General features: G+C 43.2%; 1 protein-coding gene across 1 annotated transcript in view; it reads left to right on the top strand.

The window, feature by feature from the left end:
* igdcc3 (immunoglobulin superfamily DCC subclass member 3) overlaps positions 1–23,944 on the top strand; it is a 117,747-nt gene that overhangs the window by 13,887 nt on the left and 79,916 nt on the right. The window contains exon 2 of the mRNA XM_062963240.1: positions 6,840–7,145. Within this exon, the coding sequence (XP_062819310.1) occupies positions 6,840–7,145 (306 nt within the window). The remainder of the gene's footprint in view (positions 1–6,839; positions 7,146–23,944) is intronic.

Here is a 23,944-nt window from a genome sequence, read left to right on the forward strand (position 1 = left end):
AGACTCTACTGTATATACAAAGTTTTACTGAAAGCAGTAATAAAGACAAACAGACTTGTAGACGAACACAGGATTTGACTCTCAGCAGACAGCACTCAACACAACTCAGAACAGAACAGAACTGATGCAATCAGTAATGCGCACACACTTGTATCTGGACACTCCTCAGTTCAAGCCACACATCAAGGACATCACAGCTTCTTAGTAATTAACTCTTTCCAGACTATAGTACACTTTGGATGATGCAATCAGTATGCAATACAGGCAAGACACAAATTTCATTTAAACACTATCAATACACAAATCCCACATTAACACAGTATAAACAGATCTATCTAAATCAATACATTATTTATGTTATACAGTAGAGTCTCACTTATCCAAGCTAAATGGGCCGGCAGAACCTTGGATAAGCGAATATCTTGGATAATAAGGAGGGATTAAGGAAAAGCACCAAAACATCATGTTTTACAACAAATCAACAGAAAAAGCAGTTCAATACACAGTAACATAATATAGTAATTACTGTATTTACGAATTTAGCACCAAAATATCATGATGTATTGAAAACATTGACTACAAAAATGCGTTGGATAATCCAGAACGTTGGATTAGCGAGTGTTGGATAAGTGAGACTCTACTGTATATACAAAGTTTTACTGAAAGCAGTAATAAAGACAAACAGACTTGTAGACGAACACAGGATTTGACTCTCAGCAGACAGCACTCAACACAACTCAGAACAGAACATAACTGATGCAATCAGTAATGCGCACACACTTGTGTCTGGACACTCCCCAGTTCCAGCCACACATCAAGGACATCACAGCTTCTTAGTAATTAACTCTTTCCAGACTATAGTACACTCTGGATGATGCAATCGGTATGCAATACAGGCAAGACACAAATTTCATTTAAACACTACCAATACACAAATTCCACATTAACACAGTGGACTAATCTATAAACAGATCTATCTAAATCAATACATTATTTATGTTATACAGTAGAGTCTCACTTATCCAAGCTAAACAGGCCGGCAGAACCTTGGATAAGCGAATATCTTCGGTAATAAGGAGGGATTAAGGAAAAGCCTATTAAACATCAAATTAGGTTATGATTTTACAAATTAAGCACCAAAACATCATGTTTTACAACAAATCAACAGAAAAAGCAGTTCAATACACAGTAACGTAATGTAGTAATTACTGTATTTACGAATTTAGCACCAAAACATCACGATATATTGAAAACATTGACTACAAAAATGGCTTGGATAATCCAGAACCTTGGATAAGCGAGTCTTGGATAAGTGAGACTCTACTGTAATAGTATTAGTATTAGACCTAATAATAATAATAATAATAGTAATTTTTATTTCTTACCTGCCTCTACTCAAGCCTCAAAGCAGGGCACATTATGTGTATTTTGCACAGTTAAAAACACAATGATAAAACATTATGCAAAATACATATATTAAAGCATATTTCTAATTTTTGTGTGTGCCAGGAGTGACTTGAGAAACTGCAAGTCGCTTCTGGTGTGAGAGACTTGGCCATCTGCAAGGACGTTGCCCAGGGGATGCCCGTATGTTTTGATGTTTTTACCATCCTTGTGGGAGGTTTCTTTCATGTCCCTGCATGGAGCTGGAGCTGACAGAGAGAGCTCATCTGCACTTTCCCCGGGTTGGATTCGAACCGGCAACCTTCAGGTCAGCAACCCAACCTTCAAGTCCTGCCGGCACAAGGGTTTAATCCACTGCGCTACCGGGGGCTCCTTAGTTTAAAACACATAATGATAAAACATTTTTCAAAATACATATATTAAAGTGTATTTTTATGAAATACATATATTAAAATACACAGAACCGAGGTGAACACAAGACATGAGTTTAGAATTCATAGTTAAAAATGGACTTTGTAAACCTACAACTCTCATGATTCCATAGTATTGACCAGAAATTACATTGGGACTCAGGGCAGCTTACAAAATAGCACACAAAGATATCAATCCATAGCATTGAGCCATGGGAGTTTGAGTGGTATCAAACTGCATTAAGTCTTCAGTGTAGATGCGCCTAAAAGGCAAGACCTCTTCACAGGAGAATCTTTAAAAAGCATCAATCTTCTCTATTTCTTTTACGGACTTTTAAAATCTCTTAAGTAGCAAAAGGGTAGGTTGTCACCGAAGTGGCTCTGGTTACTTTTCCATCTCCATGGAACGACCCTCGACTTGTCCATAGATCATAGAAAATTCATAATTTTAACTCCCAAACTTGCACTTGATTTATACATGAGTATATACGATATTAGTGGTTGTTTGGGATTATAAATGCATCTTGGTTTCTCATTGCAATTGGCTTTTTGGTTTAGAGGTGATGAGGAAACCCAAACTTTTGGAACAACTTTTAAAAAAATTACATTAGCTCCATAAATCAATCCGGAGAGGTTTTCCGTGGTCCATAAACATCCACTAAGTCCCAATAATGAGTCAGGCTGTGCTCCCTCGGAATGGCTTCGGTCTCCCCAACTGCTCTGAAGTTTACTGGATATTTTTTTTTAAGTTTTACAGAGTTTTAAAAAAACTCATAAATTATGAGTTAGGGCTTGTGAAAAAAAGAGGGCTGGTGTGGGAGAAATATAGACAGTTTTGCCTTTTGCGGGAGAGTAAAAATAATTGTTTCCGCGTGTTCGGCAAGCCCGTAAAATCGTGGCGAAAGGAAGTGAACATGGCTGTAAATGACTTTCCTCCCCCCAAGACTGGAAGCAACGGGGTTGGGAATGGCAGACGAGCCTCCGCTGTATCGTTAATGCAGTTTGGCACCTCTTGAAAAGCCATGGCTCAAGTCTATGGAATCCTGGGAGTTGTAGTTTTGCAAGGTCTTCGGCCTTCTCTGCCAAAGAGGACTCTTGTCTTGTCACAGACAAGTCCCAGGGACCCCTGTTCTTTAGGACAATAGTATTTGAAATCAAAACACCTGGGAATCAGAGTTGGGAGAGATTCCCAAAGGTCATCTAGTCCAACCTCCCTTCTGCCTGCACCTTCTGATGGTGCAGGAAAAGCACCATCAAAGCACATGCAGCAGATGGTCATCCAGCATTTGTTGAAATGCCTCCAAGCAGGAAAAAAGCCTAGTTAAAGAATGTTTTGTTTTGCTGCTAACAACATTATTTATTCCTGTTGTTATGGGAAAGTGACTTAAACATGGACGGCGTATGTTCTGTATCAGAAACTAGAGCTGATGTGGTCAATCCAATGCAATTTTCTGAATCAGCAACCCAAATAACCAAACCAAATCTAAAGTTGACTAAAAACTGATTTGTAACCCTTTTGGTACTAATGTTGGAGAGGGGTCCTGGGCCAGAGTGGTCCCGGGTCAGAGCGGCCCCGGGTCAGGGCGGCCCCAGGTCAGGATGGTCCCTGGCCAGAGTGGTCCTGGGTCAGGGTGGTCCCGGATCAGGGTGGTCCCGGATCAGGGTGGTCCCGGGTCAGAGTGGTCCCGGCTCAGGGTGGTCCCGGGTCAGGGTGGTCCCGGGTCATGGTGGTCCCGGGTCATGGTGGTCCCTGGCCAGAGTGGTCCCGGATCAGGGTGGTCCCGGGTCAGAGTGGTCCCTGGCCAGAGTCTTCCCTGGCCAGGGTGGTCCCGGGTCAGGGTGGTCCCGGGTCAGGGTGGTCCCGGGTCAGGGTGGTCCCGGGTCATGGTGGTCCCTGGCCAGATCAGGGTGGTCCCTGGTCAGAGTGGTCCCGGGTCAGAGTGGTCCCTGGCCAGAGTGGTCCCTGGCCAGAGTGGTCCCGGGTCAGGGTGGTCCCGGGTCAGAGTGGTCCCGGGTCAGAATGGTTCCTGGCCAGGGTGGTCTCGGGTCAGAGTGGTTCCTGGCCAGAGTGGTCTCGGGTCAGGGTGGTCCCGGGTCAGGGTGGTCCTGGGTCAGAGTGGTTCCTGGCCAGGGTGGTCCCGGGTCAGAGTGGTTCCTGGCCAGGGTGATCTTGGGTCAGAGTGGTCCCGGGTCAGAGTGGTTCCTGGCCAGGGTGATCTTGGGTCAGAGTGGTCCCGGGTCAGAGTGGTTCCTGGCCAGGGTGGTCCCGGGTCAGGGCGGTCCCTGATAAAAAAGATTGGGAAGTACTGTGAAGGTCATTTGGATCCAGATCATTGTCCTCTGGGTTATTAGCCATCCCTCCCAAATTGGTGTCATCTGCAAATTGGATAAGTGTGCCTTCTATTCCATCATCCAAGTCATTGAGAAAGATGTTGGATAGCACCGGGCCCAGGACATGACCCGTGATTGGGTTGTGCATTCAGTGGATTCATCCTTGCCATTCACCCCAAGGACTGAGATGCAGAGTGAAAGCATTACTCCGCAAGTGGACCTTCATGCTCCGGGATTGCGAAATGGGACACTCTACAACGGCCTCTCCATTGTTTTGCCCCCCTTCCGGCCAATGTTGGTGGTAATTGCTCCCAGGCATCCAAACTGAGCCTGTTTGGCGAGGAATGGCATTCCTTTCATACAGCGCTCCTCCTTTTTTTTTTTTCTCCTCGTGCAAAATCAAAGAGAAAGATGCCACAAAGTTCTATATGTCGAGATAATTTTTTTATCTCCCTTCTTTATGAAGCTGGGGCATTTCGTTTTAAAAAAATACTCTCACTTTATAAGATGGCAACTTAAATTGGATTATGAGCGGATCAGCTTGGAGTGTAACCTGAGACGAGGCAGATGGACGGGGCAGACAAAGGAAGAAAAGGTTACCGAGCCCGGGGTCAAAGGCCAGGCTGCAGAATTTTTCCAAATGGAGAGAGACTCCATTTAGTGGTGGCGTCTGAGAATAAACATGGCTTTTGTCTGATGCTTTTATTAACCCATTAACCATCTTAAAAACATCAGGCGTCGTCCTGCCAGGCTTGGTTTCACCTCTGAGAGCTCCTCCGGTTTGAAATTGGGAGATTAGCAATCCTAAACATTGAATGCGGTGGAGCAGGGACCAATTAATCTCAGCTCAATGCTGTGGAATCGCAGAAGGTGTCGTTTGAAAACTGGAATGCCCAGGATTCCATAGCATCAAGCCATCACAAGTGCTATCAAACTGCATTAATTCTATGGTGTGGATGCACTCTTAGACCACTACACAATGCTTTTATTATTATTACATTGTATGACACAGCAAACAAGATAGATACGCTGGATTTCGTATCACAAAATCACAAGTCGAACACTTCCCAAGTGTCTAGGACTGTGTGATGTATTTTCAGATGATGCGCGCAGATCCCAGTAGGGTGGCCTTTTGCAGTTGGCAGATCGTAATTTTGTCAATGTCTATTGTTTCCAAATGCTGGCTGAAATCTTTTGGTATTATTATTATTATTATTATTATTATTATTATTATTATTATTATTATTATTATTTCCATGGTGGAACCCTGTTCCAAATTTAGCAGTCAACCCACTAAACAGTCAAGTCAGGGAGTTCCATAATTATAGGATAGTTTTAATAGTATTTTTAATACTATTAATATTGAATCCTATTTCAATGTTTCTATTTTTTTAGGTTTTCTGTTGTAACATATTGGTTTTACTGTAAGCAGCTTTGAGTCTCCCCCTCAGAGGAAAAAAGTGGGATACAAATAATAATAATAAGAAGAATAACAATAAGAAGAAGTAACAAAATTGGGGAAAAAAATCATGTTCCTGGTTTGAAAGTGCTCTTCCTGTTTAACTGTGTGGTCCTTACTTTGAAAGTACAGTAGAGTCTCACATATCCAACATAAACAGACCGGCAGAAAGTTGGATAAGCGAAAATGTTGGATAATAAGGAGGGATTAAGGAAAAGCCCATGAAACATCAAATTATGTTATGATTTTACAAATTAAACACCAAAATATTATGTTTTACAACAGAAAAAGCAGTTCAGTACATGATAACGTTATGTAATAATTACTGTATTTACGAATTTAGCACCCAAACTTCGCAATGTATTGAAAATCTGACTACAAAAACATTGACTACTAAATGGCAAACTGCGTTGGATAATACAGAACATTGGATAAGCGAAGGTTGGATAAGCGGGACTCTACTGTAGTTGTTCTACTCCAGAAACTCAGTTGTTTTTGTGGCTGCCACAAACTAGGTTGAGCCTCGATGAGATATTCATTGAGCTTTTGAGTAATTACATTGGAATACCGCTGATTTCTGAGCCTGAATATATTGCACAAGATTTCTCTAGCCTAAAATGATACATCTTAATATATTGGGTTTATGGTTCCCGTCCCCTTGATCAGGTCATGTAAGTGTTATTTATTGCTATAATTGTATTATTTTACTTTGCTTAATAATGTGTTATGTTGCTATGTAATGTTTTTATGATTGGAAACCGCCCTGAGTCCCATCCGGGAGATAGGGCGGTATATAAATAAATTATTATTATTATTATTATTATTATTATTATTATTATTATTATTATTATTTTCACTGAAAAACTAGAGCAAAATGTGCAGCTGAATGAACTTTCCTCATGTTTTATGATAGAACCAATTAGGGAATGGCATTTATAACCTCGGAAGAAAAATTGTGTTACATACTGTAATCCTCATTGGTTCTATCGTCAGGTATGGGAGTCCCATTTCAAAGTGGGAAGACACACTGTAGGACGAATGCGGTATAGATGCACTCTTGGGTAAAGAAGGTCTTTTGCCTTCTTTGCTAATGCTTCACCAAACTCCATCTCCTAGGGTTCCATAGCCTTGAGCCATGGCACTTCAAGTGGTATCAAACTGCCTTCATTCTGCAGTGCATTTGCACCTTAACTGCATGCCCATTGGAATAAATCTTTCCTGCCTCTGTTTTCCAGGCCTTGGCCGTTCAACGGAGCTTGCCTTCACCTTAGAGCCCAGTGACCACACGGCGGTCCAGGAGCAGCCCCTGGCCTTGGATTGCCGGGTGGAAGGCATCCCCCCTGTCAGCATCACCTGGCGCAAGAATGGGCTGCCGATGGCGGACAGCGAGGGCTCCTTCACGCTTGCAAACGGCTCACTCTACTTGGCCCACTTCCAGAAGCTGAAGGACGATGGGTCTTCCGATGAGGCCGAGTATGACTGCATGGCCCGGAATCGCTTTGGGTTGGTGGTGAGCCGCAAGGCCAGGATCCAGGCTGCAAGTAAGTTTGCCTTGTTGGCTTTGGTTGAACTTGGCAAATAATCTTCTTGTTGTTGTTGTTGTTCATCTTCCTCTTTTTCCTTCTCCTCCATCTTCTGTTGATAGTCCCTGTAGTATTTTATTGACATGGTCTCTATAGGATTCTCTAGTTCCTCCAGCACAACTCGCATGTCTTTGAATCCGATGTTTACGTCTTCCAAAATATGTTTTATGTTTTCATCTATGTGTTTTAACTATGTTGTACTTTGCCTTGAGGAGAGGTGAGTAAGAAATAAATAAAATTGTCACCGTCATCATCATCTGTGGAGATGGAGGTTGTTTTCATTAATTAATTATTCTATATTTTATATCCACTTCCACCAGTTATTAAAGATGTTTTATTTAAAAGCTGCCACCAAATTATAGAGGTTTTATAATGCTGCCACCAAATGTCAAGGAGATCATCAATTCTTGCCACCACTATAGGAATACGTAGCCACTAGTTACTTAGAGGAGACTTTTAAATCTTGGTTTTTCTTTCTTGTTGTTGTTTATTCTTGATGAATATGTGTATATGACAGAGACTGAGATGTTTGAAGGAAAAATTTATTTAGGCACAAGCTTGATGGTTACAATAACTTTTCTTCTTGTTTGAGGCACGTTACTGAACAGTTGCAAAGCTATATTGAGGTGATTCAAACTTCCTAAAATGTCACTTCTTTCTCCACTGCCTAAAACTGCAGTCACCCAGTGATTTCAGTCACAGACTATCTGTTTCTTATCTGGAAACAGACTACCTTAAAATAAGTCACCAAACTTATTTTAGACTTGACTCAAAATCCAACCTTTGAGCCACCCTGATTCTCCAACTGAGAATCATTCCTAACTGCAATTCCTCCAATTACAGACTACCTTAAAATAAGTCACCAAACTTATTTTATCCCTGATCCCCTAACTTAGGATCAGCCTTCCCTGAGCTTCACCAGAGCCCATACTAAATTCAACCTTCCCTGTGGTTCTCTGACCACACACTGAGTTTCCCTCCAAATTCTACTCTTTCTTCAGCTAAACCAGTTGGCTCCGCCCCCTTCTCTATGGCAACCAACTCATGGTGCAGAGTAACTGAAATATTAACCCTTTTAAAACACAGTTAAACATGGCATCTGTAAATAAAAAATCACACTTCGTTACACCGATTTTACGTCTTCCAAAATATGTTTTATGTTTTCATCTATGTGTCTTAACTATGTTGTACCTTGCCTTGAGCAGAGGCGGGTAAGAAATAAATAATATTGTTGCCGTCATCATCATCTCTGTGGTCAACTTCTGGCAGAGGTTGACTATAGAGTCACAGTAGAGATCTCCAGACAGATGTTCTCTTAGGTGAAAAAAGTACTTGTTTTCTAAAACAATGATCATATTTCCTCCCCTGACCTCAGCAATTATGTAGGGCTGACTGCATTACTTTAAGGGAGCTATCCAAAGTGCTGAAAACTACTCCTGGTGTTTTCCTTTAAAATTTGGATCAAAAACCGGAGCAGATTTCAGCAGCATATTAAAATAGAAGGTACCCATGAAGAAGGTAGCCATGTCTGCTATTTGCCATCAGGAACCACTTTCAGAGCCATTTAACAGAGGGATTCCAAAAGATGGGAATTGTAGTTCCAGTCTCCTTTATGTTAGAACTCTTTGGCAGCGAATTCTCTGAGTATGACATTACCAAACAATGTCTGCCAGGCCTTTGGAGAACAGAACTATTAGCCTTGGGACACAATCAGGAGAGAAAAGTGGGGGTGATGATGATGATGGTGTGGTGATGGTGATGATAATAATGGTGATGATGATGGTAATAATGGTGGTGATGATGAGGATGATGGTGATTGTGATGATAGCGATATTTGTGATGTTGGCGCTGATGATGGTGGTGATGATGATATGGTGGTGGTGATGATGAGGGTGATGGTGATGATAATGGGAGTGATAATTGTGATGTTGGTGGTGATGGTGGTGGTGGTGTTGATTATGGTGATGTTGATGATAATTGTGATGATGATGGGGTGATGGTGATGATGGTGAGGGTGATAATTGTGATGTTGGTGATGATGGTGATGATGATAGTGATGGTGGTGGTGATGATAGCGACAATAATGATGATGATGATGATGAGGGTGATGAGAGTGATAATTGTGATGTTGGTAATGGTGATAATTATGATGTTGGTGATGATGATGATGATAGTGATGGTGGTGATAATAGCGACAATAATAATAATGATGATGATGATGATTATGGTGATGAGGGTGATAATTGTGATGTTGGTAATGGTGATAATTATGATGTTGGTGATGATGATGATGATAGCGATGGTGGTGGTGGTGATGATAGCGACAATAATGATGATGATGGTGATGAGGGTGATAATTGTAATGTTGGTAATGGTGATAATTATGATGTTGGTGATGATGATAGTGATGGTGGTGGTGGTGGTGGTGAAAGCGACAATAATAATGATGATGATGATGGTGATGAGGGTGATGTTGGTAATGGTGATAATTATGATGTTGGTGATGATGGTGATGATGATTATAGTGATTGTGTTGGTTGTGATGATAGCGACAATAATAATAATAATAATAATAATAATAATAATGGTGATGAGGGTGATAATTGTGATGTTGATAGTGATGGTGGTGGTGGTCATAATGGTGATGATGCTGAAGCTAATGTTAGTGTGATGACAATCCTCTCTCTGTAGCATCTCCTGCTTCAAGACAGGGAGGGGCTTTCAACTTGACCCTGTTTCAGTCTGAGTTTTAATAAAAGCAGCCGTCTTGGTTGTTCCAAATGGGGCGAGAGGGGGCGGGGTGGTCAGCTGTGCCTCGGTCCCCGGCTGGCTTGCTAAGTGGCTAGGCTTCCGTCTGAACCTGGGACCGTCCCGGTTCCCAGCCTCGGCCGTGACGGCTGGAGCAGATGGCCTCTTCAGCGCCGCTCAAAGCGGGCTCCCCTTTCGCCTGTGCCCATTGTTCCTCTTTGTGTAGCAGCTTGAATGAAGCACTGCTGGAAAAAAAGAAGCAAGAGGCTGCCTGCTTTGCAGGAGCCTGGGAGATGGTGATGGATTCTGGAGAGGGATTGCTAGGCTTTTGCAGGGCCGGCATCCTTAAGAGCCTCCCAGCCGAGGCACAAGTGGCACCGACTTTCTCTGGACCCATCCTTTCCTCTCCTTCGGCACCCTCCGGCTTTTTTTGCTTTATAATTTTTATATAATAATAATTATATTCTTGTACCCCGCCTCTATCTCCCCGCAGGGACTCAGGGCGGCTTACAGATGCAAAACAAGTATACATACAAAGACACCGAAAACGCACAAATGAAAAATTAAAACATATGATTAAATCAAACCATTAATAAGACAAAGTTAAAGCACAGCAATAAAACATAAGGATGGGCTGATCAAAGTGCACTGAGACTTGTAAACATGGAGGAAGTTAAAAGTGCTATAAGAACATGGGAGAGAACCCAAAAGAGAGTTGAACCCCGAAAGCAGGGAGGCAAATGGAGCCAGGCTTTTTCCTGGGGCATTGCAGGTTTCTTCCATCCGAACAGGAATGAGTGAGGTGGCCACGCAGAATGGGTTATTCAAGGCTGTGTCTTCCTCACCAAGGAAGGCATTGGAGAACCTTCTCTAGGAAAAAAAAAATCCTGGCATTTCCTGGGTCAGAGGAGCTGTCTCTCTGCTGCTTTCATCTCTTCTTTCACTTTCTTTCCTTCCCTCATACTTTCCCCTCTTTTCTTTCCTTCCCTTTCTTTTCCTTTACTTCTTTCTTTTCCATCCCCTTGCCCCTTCTTCAGCTCTGAGAGGGCCTACTTCACAATGTCTCCAGAGAAACATGGCTCTCTTGGTGGCTCCTTCCTCTCCTTTCATTCTCAGGGCCACTTCACCCAGAAACAGCCCGTCCAGTGATATCACCAAGGGCCACTTCACCTAACAACAGCCATGGTGGGGACAAATATACATAGGTAAAGGTAAAGGTTTCCCCTTAAATCGTTAAAACGTTAAATCCAGTCGTGTCCGACTCTGGGGGTTGGTGCTCATCTCCATTTCTAAGCTGAAGAGCCGGCATTGTCCGTAGACACCTCCAAGGTCATGTGGACGGCATGACTGCATGGAAGCCGTTACCTTCCCGCCGGAGCGGTACCTATTGAGCTACTCACATTGGCATGTTTTCGAACTGCTAGGTTGGCAGAAGCTGGAGCTAACAGCGGGCACTCACTCCACTCCCAGGATTTGAACCTGGGACCTTTTGATCTGCAAGTTCAGCAGCTCAGTGCTTTAACACACTGAGCCACCAGAGGCTCCAATATACATACATACCTACATACTTTGAGTTTTAGGACCCTTGAACTGCTATGGCTCATTGCTATGGAATGACTGGAGTTGTAGTTTTCCAAGGTCTGCAGTCTTCTCTAACCAAGAGTGCTGGTATCTCTCCAGACTACAACTCCCATGATTCTATAGCATTAAGCCATGGAAGTTCAAATGGGATCAAACCATATTCATTCTACAGTGTGGATGCACCCTATATGAGCACCAAAACCAACACATTGCTTGGATTTTGTCCTTGTCTTAATAAGGCAAGAGTTATAAAACTAGTTTCCACCCTGTGCTATAGAAGGGCTATACTTTCCTATCCAACTTGCTTTTTTTTCTCCTCCAGAGATAAGTTTGGGGTACTTTCAAAGGGCTGGCGACTTTCTCAAAAGAGGCAACAGCTCTTTGTCAAGGCCGAGAGCTTTCCCGCTCTCCTCCTTTCCCCTCTCCTCCTCCCCCTCCTCCTCCCCCTCCTCCTCCTCCCTCCTTTCCCATCCCTTTGATGCTGGAGGTTGTCACTGAGCTCAATGGCTCCGTTTTCACACATCACAGGAAGGGAACAATGGCCGCGGGAGGCGACTAGAATGATTTCACTGCGACCAGAGGCCCAAAGAAGAAGAAGGATTTTTGTTTTCACTGCACACAAAGGCAGGGAGGGTTCTAGAGGAGATTGGTTACACCTCCGGCATTGCTGCCTCCTTTTGAAAATATTAACAATAAATGTGCAAAGCAAGATTTCGGCTGCTCTTGTGGTGCAGGGACAATCATCTAGTTCTTAACATCGATAAGACCAAGGAGCTCATAGTGGACAATAGAAAGAGCAGACCAGAAATCCAGCCTTTGGTCATAAATGGAGACCAGGGTGGCCAGTTTTAAGTTCCTGGGTTTCACTGTGAAGGAGGATCTAACCTGGGGCAGCATTGGTGAAGAGAGTCCAGCAGAGACTGTACTTTCTGAGATTTCTATGGATCCTCCTCCTCCTCCTCAAGCTGTTTTCCCAATGGAGAGGTTAGCATTAATAATAATAATAATAATAATAATAATAATAATAATAATAATAATAATAATAAAAACTTTATTTATATACCGCCCTATCTCCCGGATGGGACTCAGGGCAGTTTACAGTCATAAAAGCAAACACAAACATTACATAACATAATACACATTATTAAACAAAGTAAAATAATACAATTATAACAATAAATCACACTTACATGACCAGATCAAGGGGACGGGAACCATAAACTCAATATATTAAAATGTATCATTTTAGGCTAGGGAAATCTTGTGCAATATATTCAGGCCCAGAAATCGGTGGTAGTCCAATGTAATTACTCAAAAACCTGCCGACACCACCAGGTCTTCAGTTCCTTACGGAAATTGGATAATGTAGGGGATTGCCTGATCTCTTTTGGCAGTGCATTCCAGAGTCGGGGGCCACTGCCGAGAAGGCTCGTTCCCTCGTCCCACCAGCCGCACTTGAGACGGTGGTGGGAGCGCGAGAAGAACCTCCCCGGAAGATCTTAAGGTCCGCACTGGCTCATAGCATTGTGACTGTAGTTTCCCCAGGGCATTGTTTTGAGCATTCTCAAGTCTCTGGTTGGCAGCACACATGTCTTTGTTGATGGTGTCCATCCAGCTTTTCTTTGGCCTTTGTCATGGTCGTCCTGTAATCTCCAAAAGCAGTGCTGTTGGTTATCTTCTCATAGAATCATAGAATCGTAGAGTTGGAAGAGACCTCATGGGCCATCCAGTCCAACCCCCTGCAAGAAGCAGGAAAATCTCATTCAAAGCACCCCCGATAGATGGCCATCCAGCCTCTGCTTAAAAGCCTCCAAAGAAAGAGCCTCCACCACAGTCTGGGGCAGAAAGTTCCACTGCCAAACAGCTCTCACAGTCAGGAAGTTCTTCCGGATGTTCAGGTGGAATCTCCTTTCCTGTACTTTGAAGCCCTTGTTCCCTTGTGTCCTAGTCTGCAGGGCAGCAGAAAACAAGCTTGCTCCCTCCTCCCTATGACTTCCCTTCACGTATTTGTACATGGCTATCATGTCTCCTCTCAGCCTTCTCTTCTGCAGCCTAAACATACCCAGCTCTTTAAGCCGCTCCTCATAGGGCTTGTACTCCAGACCCTTGATCATTTTAGTCGCCCTCCTCTGGACACTTTCCAGCTTGTCAACATTTCCCTTCAACTGATGTGGCTGTACCACCACAGCCTTGCTTCTTGCATTTTCTTGCTGGTTGCTTTTATTCCTAGTCTTTGATGGATGTTATCATTTGGTACAAGGTCAAGAAATGTCAAGCCAAGTGCCTGTCTGTCTGTCCACATTACAGCGAATTCTGAGATTATTTTCTTTTTAAAATCAGTATTTCCATTGCGAACAGCCCAGTATTGCTCATGAGCCCCCTCTCTTCTTCTTTCTTCTGGGTTGACCATTGAAGGCAAGTCTTTGAAGGCTTTGTGTACTTTTCTAGCAAGATGGGAATGTGTTCCTTCGGCTCCCTTAAGATTCTCACTTCTTTGCATTCAGAGACAGTCTGGCATGATGCAATCTTCTAGGCATCTTGTTCCAGGGAATGAAGACAAAAATCCCTTCTCCAAAGAATTCTTTCCTCTTTTCGAATGTGCCTTTGCTCCCCAATTTTTAAGCACTGTAGCTAGACTTTGCCCAGTGGCAAAGTGTGTTAAAGCGCTGAGCTGCTGAACTTGCAGACCGAAAGGTCCCAGATTCAAATCCCGGGAGCTGAGTGAGCGACCGCTGTTAATTCCAGCTTCTGCCAACCTAGCAGTTCAAAACATGCACATATGAGTAGATCAATAGGGAAGGTAACGGCACTCCATGCAGTCATGCCGGCCACATGACCTTGGAGTTGTCTGCGGACAACGCCAGCTCTTCGGCTTAGAAATGGAGATGAACACCAACCCCCAGAGTCAGACATGACTGGACTTAACGTCAGGGGAAACCTTTACCGTACTTTAGCTAAACTTTATTTTGGAGCAACTGGTCACTTTGTCAAAAGCTGAGGCTTTCCAAGAAGTGTTTGACATCTGCACTGTGGAATCAATGCAGTTTGATACTACTTGCCATTGTCTCTGTGTCATGGATTGCTTGCATCCGTCGTTTGGTGACTCTTTGGCAGCAAAGGCTGAACGTTATTTCCAAACGATCACTCCACAAATACCATCGAGCTCTAAAACCCCTTAAGAGATACATATTCAATTCTTTTTTTTTTTTGCCCTTTTGGGACCGTTTTACGTTCTTATGCAAGTTTTTCTTTTGCAACACCATTTGAGTGACATTTTAATCACCCTCTACAGTAACTTGTGGACTGAAAGGTCACAGGTTCGAATCCAGAGAGTGGAGTGAGCACCTGCTGTTAGCCCCAGCTTCTGCCAACGTAGCAGTTCAAAAACATGCAAATGTGAGTAGATCAGTAGTTACCACTCCAGCGGGAAGGTAACAGCACTCCATGCAGTCATGCCGGCCACATGACATTGGAGGTGTCTATGGACAACGCCAGCTCTTTGGCTTAGAAATGGAGATGAGCACCAACCCCCAAACAGGACTGGACTTAATGTCAGGGGAAAACCTTTACCTTCAATAACATAAAATAGGAACCACAGATTCGATCCCTCCCGCCCTCCTATTTTTTCCATGTATTTTAGGTTTGAGTGTTTAGAGAACTGTTGGGGTCCACAAAGTGTGGGTCTAAAGCTCATGCTTTGGCCACTCCTCTTTGGGAAAGGCAGTGATACTGGACCCGGTTTCTGCTTATGGTGAGAAATAAGCTTTTGATGGGGTTTTCCTGAAAGCCAGTGTGGCTTTGGAAGCCCATTGGAAGCATTGCGGCGCATACTTAAACCCCTGCCATGGCAACAAGTTCATCGCCAGGCCAGAGAGCAAGGGATGGCAATGAGGTTTGTGTGAGTAAAATACAGCCTGAAGGAAAGGCAGAGCAAGCGGTAACTGACAAAGGAAGACAAATGAATGGAAGGAAAGAAGGGGAAGGGGGGAAGGAAGGCTAGGAAGGAAGGAAACAAAAAAGGATGGGAAGGAAGGAAGGAAGGAAGGAAGGAAGGAAGGAAAGAAAGAAAGAAAGAAAGAAAGAAAGAAAGAAAGAAAGAAAGAAAGAAAGAAAGGGGGAAGGAAGGAGGGAAGGAAGACTAGGACGGAAGGAAACAAAAAAGGATATGAAGGAGGGAAGGAAAGAAGGAAGGAAAGAAAGACGAAGGGGGAAGGAAGGAAGGAGGAAAGGAAGGAAGGAAAGAAAGAAAGAAAGGGGGTAAGGAAGGAGGATAGGAAGGCTAGGACGGAAGGAAACAAAAAAGGATAGGAAAGAGGGAAGGAAAGAAAGAAAGAAAGAAAGAAAGAAAGAACGAAGGGGGAAAGAAAGAATGAAGGGGGGAAGGAAGGAGGGAAGGAAGACTAGGACGGAAGGAAACAAAAAAAGGATAGGAAGGAGGGAAGGAAGGAAAGAAGGAAGGGGGAAGGAAGGCTAGGAAGGAAAGAAGGAAGGAAGGGGAAAGGAAAAAGGGAAGGATAGGAAGGAGGGAAGGAAGGAAAGAAGGAAGGAAGGAAGGAAAGAAAGAAAGAAGGGGGAAGGAAGGCTAGGATGGAAGGAAACAAAAAAAGATAGGAAGGAGGGAAGGAAGGAAGGAAAGAATGAAGGGGGAAGGGAGGCTAGGACGGAAGGAAACAAAAAAAGGATAGGAAGGAGGGAAGGAAAGAAGGAAGGAAGGGGAAAGGAAGAAGGGAAGGATAGGAAGGAAAGAAGGAACGAAGGGGGAAGGAAGGAAGGAAGGCTAGGATGGAAGGAAACAAAAAAGGACAGGAAGGAGGGAAGGAAAGAAGGAAGGAAATGGAAAGGAAAAAGGGAAGGAAGGAAGGAAGAGAAGGAAGGAAGGAAGGAAGGAAGGAAGGAAGGAAGGAAGGAAGGAAGGAAGGAAAGAACGAAGGGGGAAGGAAGGCTAGGACGGAAGGAAACAAAAAAAGGATAGGAAGGAGGGAAGGAAAGAAGGAAGGAAGGGGGAAGGAAGGCTAGGAAGGAAGGAAACAAAAAAAGGATAGGAAGGAGGGAAGGAAGGAAAGAAGGAAGGGGGAAGGAAGGCTAGGAAGGAAGGAAAGAAGGAAGGAAGGGGAAAGGAAGAAGGGAAGGATAGGAAGGAGGGAAGGAAGGAAGGAAAGAAGGAAGGAAGGAAAGAAAGAAAGAAGGGGGAAGGAAGGCTAGGATGGAAGGAAACAAAAAAAAGGACAGGAAGGAGGGAAGGAAAGAAGAAAGGAAGGGGAAAGGAAGAGGGGAAGGATAGGAAGGAAGGAAGGAAAGAAGGAAGGAAGGAAAGAAGGAAGGGGGAAGGAAGGCTAGGAAGGAAGGAAAGAAGGAAGGAAGGGGAAAGGAAGAAGGGAAGGATAGGAAGGAGGGAAAGAAGGAAGGAAGGAAAGAAAGAAAGAAGGGGGAAGGAAGGCTAGGATGGAAGGAAACAAAAAAAAGGATAGGAAGGAGGGAAGGAAAGAAGGAAGGAAGGGGAAAGGAAGAAGGGAAGGATAGGAAGGAAAGAAGGAACGAAGGGGGAAGGAAGGAAGGAAGGCTAGGATGGAAGGAAACAAAAAAGGACAGGAAGGAGGGAAGGAAAGAAGGAAGGAAATGGAAGGGAAAAAGGGAAGGAAGGAAGGAAGAGAAGGAAGGAAGGAAGGAAGGAAGGAAGGAAGGAAGGAAGGAAGGAAAGAACGAAGGGGGAAGGAAGGCTAGGACGGAAGGAAACAAAAAAAGGATAGGAAGGAGGGAAGGAAAGAAGGAAGGAAGGGGGAAGGAAGGCTAGGAAGGAAGGAAACAAAAAAAGGATAGGAAGGAGGGAAGGAAGGAAAGAAGGAAGGGGGAAGGAAGGCTAGGAAGGAAGGAAAGAAGGAAGGAAGGGGAAAGGAAGAAGGGAAGGATAGGAAGGAGGGAAGGAAGGAAGGAAAGAAGGAAGGAAGGAAAGAAAGAAAGAAGGGGGAAGGAAGGCTAGGATGGAAGGAAACAAAAAAAGGACAGGAAGGAGGGAAGGAAAGAAGGAAGGAAGGGGAAAGGAAGAAGGGAAGGATAGGAAGGAAGGAAGGAAGGAAGGAAGGAAGGAAGGAAGGAAGGAAGGAAGGAAGGAAAGAACGAAGGGGGAAGGAAGGCTAGGACGGAAGGAAACAAAAAAAGGACAGGAAGGAGGGAAGGAAAGAAGGAAGGAAGGGGAAAGGAAAAAGGGAAGGATAGGAAGGAGGGAGGGAAGGAAGGAAGGAAGGAAGGAAGGAAGGAAGGAAGAGAAGGAAACAAACAAGGAAAGGAAAGAAGGAAGGAATCAAGGAAGGAAGGGCTACGAATCCCAGTTTCAAGTCAAACGAAAGCCACGACTTTTCCTTTGCAGGAAGATCAGAATGAGCATCAGCTCAGAGAGGATGCCAGATCTCAAAGCCAAAGGTTGGACTTCAACTATACAACTTTGGGCACATCTACACTGTGGAATCAGTGCAGTTCAACACCACTTTAACAACCATAGCTCTATATTATGGAATCATGGGAGTTGTCGGCAACATCTGGAGGCTGTAGTGGTTTGTGTGTCCCTTGTTGGGGATGGATCCATTCTAGGTTTCCATTGAGGTTGTTAAATAGCTCTCCGTGGTGCTGAAACCAGTTTCTGCATAGGATCATTCTTCCCACCAGCTCTTGTACTAGATGCACCATCGTCTTCGTATCACTCCTAATCTTGGTAAATGATTGTCCCACTTCTTTCAAGTCTGCTATCACTTTGTCTTTAATTCCTACGAAGATCTGCTTGAACTTTTTTTTTATCGTGTCAGAAATGAAGTGAGAACATACTGCAAGTTGCTTCTGGTGTGAGAGAATTGGCTGTCTACAGAGACGTTACCCAGGAGATGCCTGGATATGTTAGCTGGGAGGTTTCTCTGATCAGGCAAGCCCCTACACTGTCTTCTTTCTGCAAGGACCTGAAAACATGGTGGTTTCTGCAGGTTTTCGAGTAGGATTAATCCCTAGGCCCCCCTGGTTATCAACTAGGACCTTGCTTTTAACTTGTGTGGATTGTTTTGAATTGCATGTTCTTGTTTTATTATGCTTATTATTTTTATTATGTTCTCGTTGTTGTATGGTCAGTTGAATGTTTTGCTTTATGTTGGAAACCGCTCTGAGTCGTCCTGAGGAGATAGGGCTGTATATAAATAAAAATTTATTATTATTATTTTATTATGACACAGCAAACAAGATAGATATGCTGGATTTCGTATCACAAAATCACAAGTCGAACACTTCCCAAGTGTCTAGGACTGTGTGATGTATTTTCGGATGGTGCTCGCAGATCTTAGTAGAGTGGCCTTTTGCAGTTGGCAGACTTTGATTTTGTCAATGTCTATTGTTTCCAAATGCCAGCTGAGATCTTTTGGCATGGCACCCAGTGTGCCCATCACCACCGGGACCACCTGCACTGGTTTCTGAAGTTCAATCTCGAGGTCCTGATAGCGGCTGAGTTTTTCCTGTTGTTTTTCATCAATCCGACTGTCTAAACAGGCTGGCAGAAGCTTGGATAAACGAATATCTTGGATAATAAGGAGGGATTACGGAAAAGCCTATTAAACATCAAATTAGGTTATGATGTTACAAATTAAGCACCAAAACATCATGTTTTACCACAAATTTGACAGAAAAAGCAGTTCAATACGCAACAATTTTATGTTGTAATTACTGTATTTACAAATTTAGCACCAAAATATCACGATATATTGAACACATTGACTACAAAAATGGCTTGGATAATCCAGAAACTTGGATAAACGAGGCTTGGATAAGTGAGACTCTACTATAATAATAATAATAGTAATAATAATAATAAATACAGGAAAATAATACATGTAATAATAAATAGAGTAAAATAATAAATGCAATAATTTTTTTTCTCATGTCAGGAGCAACTGGAGTTGCTTCTGGAGTGAGAATTGGCCATCTGCAAGGATGTTGCCCAGGGGACGCCGGATGTTTTTGATGTTTTACCATCCTTGTGGGAGGCTTCTCTCATGTCCCAATAATAATAATAATAAGATCAGAGTGAAATAATAAATGTAATAATAATAATAATCATCATCATCATCATCATCATAGAGTAAAATAAATGTAATAGTAGCAACAATAATAGAGAAAAATAATAAATGTAATAATGCCAATAATAATAGAGAAAAATAATAAATGTACCATATATTCTTGAGTATAAGCTGACCCAAATATAAGCCAACCAGGACCCTCACCCGAATATAAGACAAGGGAGGCTTTTTCAGTCTTAAAAAAAGGGCTAAAAAACTAGGCTTATACTCGAGTATATACAGTACTTAGTTTTTCAAGATGGCACAGCTGTCAGACCTTTTTGGATTACAACTATTGTCCCCACAGTGGCTGAGGATGATGGAAACGGTATTCTGAAACCTCTTCCAGCCTTTGGGAGCCATTGGGAGCTCGACTCTATATGATCCAGAAAAGATATCTTTAGGATGTTTCAGTGTTTATATGTATGTGTTATTTTGCAGTGCTTTGTGTTTGGGTTTGTGTAAAAAAAATAAAAGAACCCGGCAGCAGTGTGTCAGCGCATAGAATCGCTGCATAACTCTGGCCTCCTGCCAGTGACAATAATAGCTCTGGGGCTGGAAGGGACGGACAAATAATGCATTTCTTTGCCGCGGTGCATAATTACGAGACGCTCTTTTGACTGCAGCTCTTTTCTCTCCCAAACCCAACCCCACTTGTTCCTATGGAGGAAAAGCAAAGGAGGAGGGAAAAAATAATCCCCACAATTGCAGTGTGTGTATATCGAGAGAGAAGGGGCGATGAGGGCTTGCGTTATGAGAAGCGGGAGTGACGTTTTGACAGCGGGGCCGCAGGTACTCACTGTCCATGCCAAACACTTCATTTGAATCCAAGGCAGACAAACCAGGCCCACTTACAATAAGGGATAAAGGGAGGACTGGCAAAGGGTGACTTTGCCCAAAAGGGGAGAAAAATAGGGTTTACTTAGAACTTCTGGGCCATTGTGGAGTGTGAAGTGGTTCTCAGTCTTGTTCATTGTCCGGCCGCACACAAGTTGCTTCTGTGGAAGTTTGAATGCACCATTAAAAAGTGGCAATTGTGCCTCCAACGGGGGACCGTTTACTCCAAGCTCTTAAAAATGCAGATGCTCTCTTTATTTGGGGCCAAGAAATACTATTTTGCTAAAGTTTAGGATTGCATTTCTACACTGTAGATTTAAAACCCTGCAGGAATGAGAATAATATTAAGAGAACAAAAATGCAATAATAATAATAATAATAGTTCTGGAACACAACACACCAGACATCACAGTTGTGGAAAAGAAAAAGGTTTGGATCATTGATGTCGCCATCCCAGGTGACAGTCGCATTGACGAAAAACAACAGGAAAAACTCAGCCGCTATCAGGACCTCAAGATTAAACTTCAAAGACTCTGGCAGAAACCAGTGCAGGTGGTCCCGGTGGTGATGGGCACACTGGGTGCCATGCCAAAAGATCTCAGCCGGCATTTGGAAACAATAGACATTGACAAAATTACAATATGCCAACTGCAAAAGGCCACCCTACTAAGGTCTGTGCGCATTATCCGAAAATACATCACACAGTCCTAGACACTTGGGAAGTGTTCGACTTGTGATTTTGTGATACGAAATCCAGCAAATCTATCTTGTTTGCTGTGTCATAATAAAATAATAATAATAATAATAGGAATTCTTCCTCTTCTGTTGTTCCTCCTTCTCTTCCTCCTCTCCTCCTTTTCTTCTTCTCCTTCTTCCTCCTCTTCCTTCACTTCTTCTTCATCTCCTCCTCTTTTTCTTCTCTTCTTTCTTTTCTCTTCTGCCTGCTATTTCTCCTCTCTCTTCACTTCTCCTCTTCCTTCCCCACTCCTTTTTTTCCTCTCCTCTTCCTTCTCCTCCTCTTCCTCCTTATCCTTCTTTTCTTTCTCTTCTTCTCCTCCTCCTCCTCCTCCCTCTCCTCCTCTTCCTTCTTCCTCTCCTTCTCTTCCTCCTTCTCTTCTTCTTCCTCTCCTTCTCCTCCCTCTTCCCTTCTTCTCTTCCTTTTCTTCTTCCTCTTCTCTTCCTTCTTCTTAATCTCCTCCTCCTTCTCTTCTTTTTCTTCCTCCTCCTCTTCCTCTCCTCCTTCTCTTCCTTCTCCTCCTCCCCTCCCCTTCTTCTTCATATTCTCTGGGGGCCCTTCTGCACAGCGAAATAAGCCAGACTATTAAAGCAGATATAATCCACAATATCTACATTGAACTGTGTTATCTGAGTCCACACTGTCATATAATCCAGGTCAGCTGGGAGGCCAAGGTTTGAATCTTTTCCCAGCTCTATAAACACATTGGGTTAAGGTTAAGGTTTCCCCTGACGTTAAGTCCAGTCGTGACCAACTCTGGGGGTTGGTGCTCATCTCCATTTCTAAGCCGAAGATCCGGCATTGTCTGTAGACACCTCCTTGGTCATGTGGCCGGCATGACTGCATGGAGTGCTGTTACCTTCCTGCCAGAGCAGTACCTATTGATCTACTCACATTGGCATGTTTTCGAACTGCTAGGTTGGCAGCCCCATTTCTTCAGGATGACATATTTTTCGGACCCATTCATCATCTGCGGTCACCCTCCCTCCTTCCCTCTTTTCTCTCGTTTTCCTGCTGGAACTTCAGGAAGCAGATGTCTCCGGAAGAGCGCTCCTCTCCTCCTTTTCTTCCTTCTTCCCAGGTTCTCACCGCACTAGAAGCCTTCTCAAGAGGGGCAGGCTTTGGTTTTATCATGCAGATGAACCCCGTTGTTCTCGGTCTCTCCTTACTTGGAGATCCAGGGCTGGGAACACATTCACAAAGCTGAGAAGGGTCTCCGGTTTTTGCAAATAGAGGAGGATTTGCAATTTTAAGCTGAGAGGGATAATGATGATGATGATAATTTTAGTTGGGAGTTGGGGAGGGAGAAGAGTGGGGGTCCGGATGTATGAGACCACCCTGCCCTGAGCAAACAAATGAGCCTGAAGGTCCGTAATTGCGAGGCAGCCTTTTAAGGATTCCTCTGGAGGATTCCTGAGTAATGGAGGTCACCCAAGGTCACTGGAGAGCACCGGAGAATAAATCTGAAAGCACTAAGTCTCTCTCCCTTGTTTTTTTTTTAAAGCCATGCATAAAGGATTTATTTTGTGCTGCAACAATACACCCCTTCCCCATCTCCCTAATTCCATCCCCAAAAGAGGCCCCGAGAACAGAATAACAAGCCTCGTATAAAGCGTCAAAGTCATTCTCCGGGGATGGGATGGGAGGAAAAGAAAGGAAAGGACGGTCATGCAGAAAGTTGGTTTGGGAAGCCAACGGGGCTCCAGTTGACGCTGTAAACTGGGCAAACTGGGTTGTTAGTTGCTTAGGACAAGGGTGTCAAGCTCTGGTGCCTAAACTATGTTTAATTAATTAATTTATTTACAGTACAGTAGAGTCTCACTTATCCAAGCTAAACGGGCCGGCAGAAGCTTGGATAAGCGAATATCTTGGATAATAAGGAGGTATTAAGGAAAAGCCTATTAAACATCAAATTAGGTTATGATTTTACAAATTAAGCACCAAAACGTCATGTTTTACAACAAATTTGACAGAAAAAGCAGTTCAATACGCAGTAATGTTATGTTGTAATTACTGTACTTACGAATTTAGCACCAAAATATCACGATATATTGAAAACGTTGACTACAAAAATGGCTTGGATTATCCAGAGGCTTGGATAAGCGAGGCTTGGATAAGTGAGACTCTACTGTATTCATATTCCGCCCTTCTCACCCCGAAGTTAAGTTTATGTTGTTCTTCATTTTAAATACAGTAGAGTCTCACTTATCCAACACTCGCTTATCCAACGTTCTGGATTATCCAACGCATTTTTGTAGTCAATGTTTTCAATACATCACGATATTTTGGTGCTAAATTCATAAATACAGTAATTACTACATAGCATTTCTGTTTATTGAACTACTTTTTCTGTCAAATTTGTTGTATAACATGATGTTTTGGTGCTTAATTTGTAAAATCATAACCTAATTTGATGTTTAATAGGCTTTTACTTAATATCTCCTTATTATCCAACATATTCGCTTATCCAACATTCTGCCGGCCCATTTATGTTGGATAAGTGAGACTCTACTGTATTGTTTTTTCAGATTTTTTGCACTGTGTGTATTAGTTGACACAAGCACTTTCTATCCACCATTGGCCCAGCCCATGCCTGATGTGTGTGTCTATGTGTGTGTGTGTGTGTATGTAGACTTTCACTTATCCAAGACTCGCTTATCCAAGGGTCTGGATTATCCAATGCATTTTTGTAGTCAATGTTTTCAATATATCGTGATATTTTGGTGCTAAGTTCATAAATACAGCAATTACAACATAACATTACTGCG

The sequence above is a fragment of the Anolis carolinensis genome, unplaced genomic scaffold, assembly GCF_035594765.1.
Source record: "Anolis carolinensis isolate JA03-04 unplaced genomic scaffold, rAnoCar3.1.pri scaffold_11, whole genome shotgun sequence".
Lineage (NCBI taxonomy): Eukaryota > Metazoa > Chordata > Lepidosauria > Squamata > Dactyloidae > Anolis > Anolis carolinensis.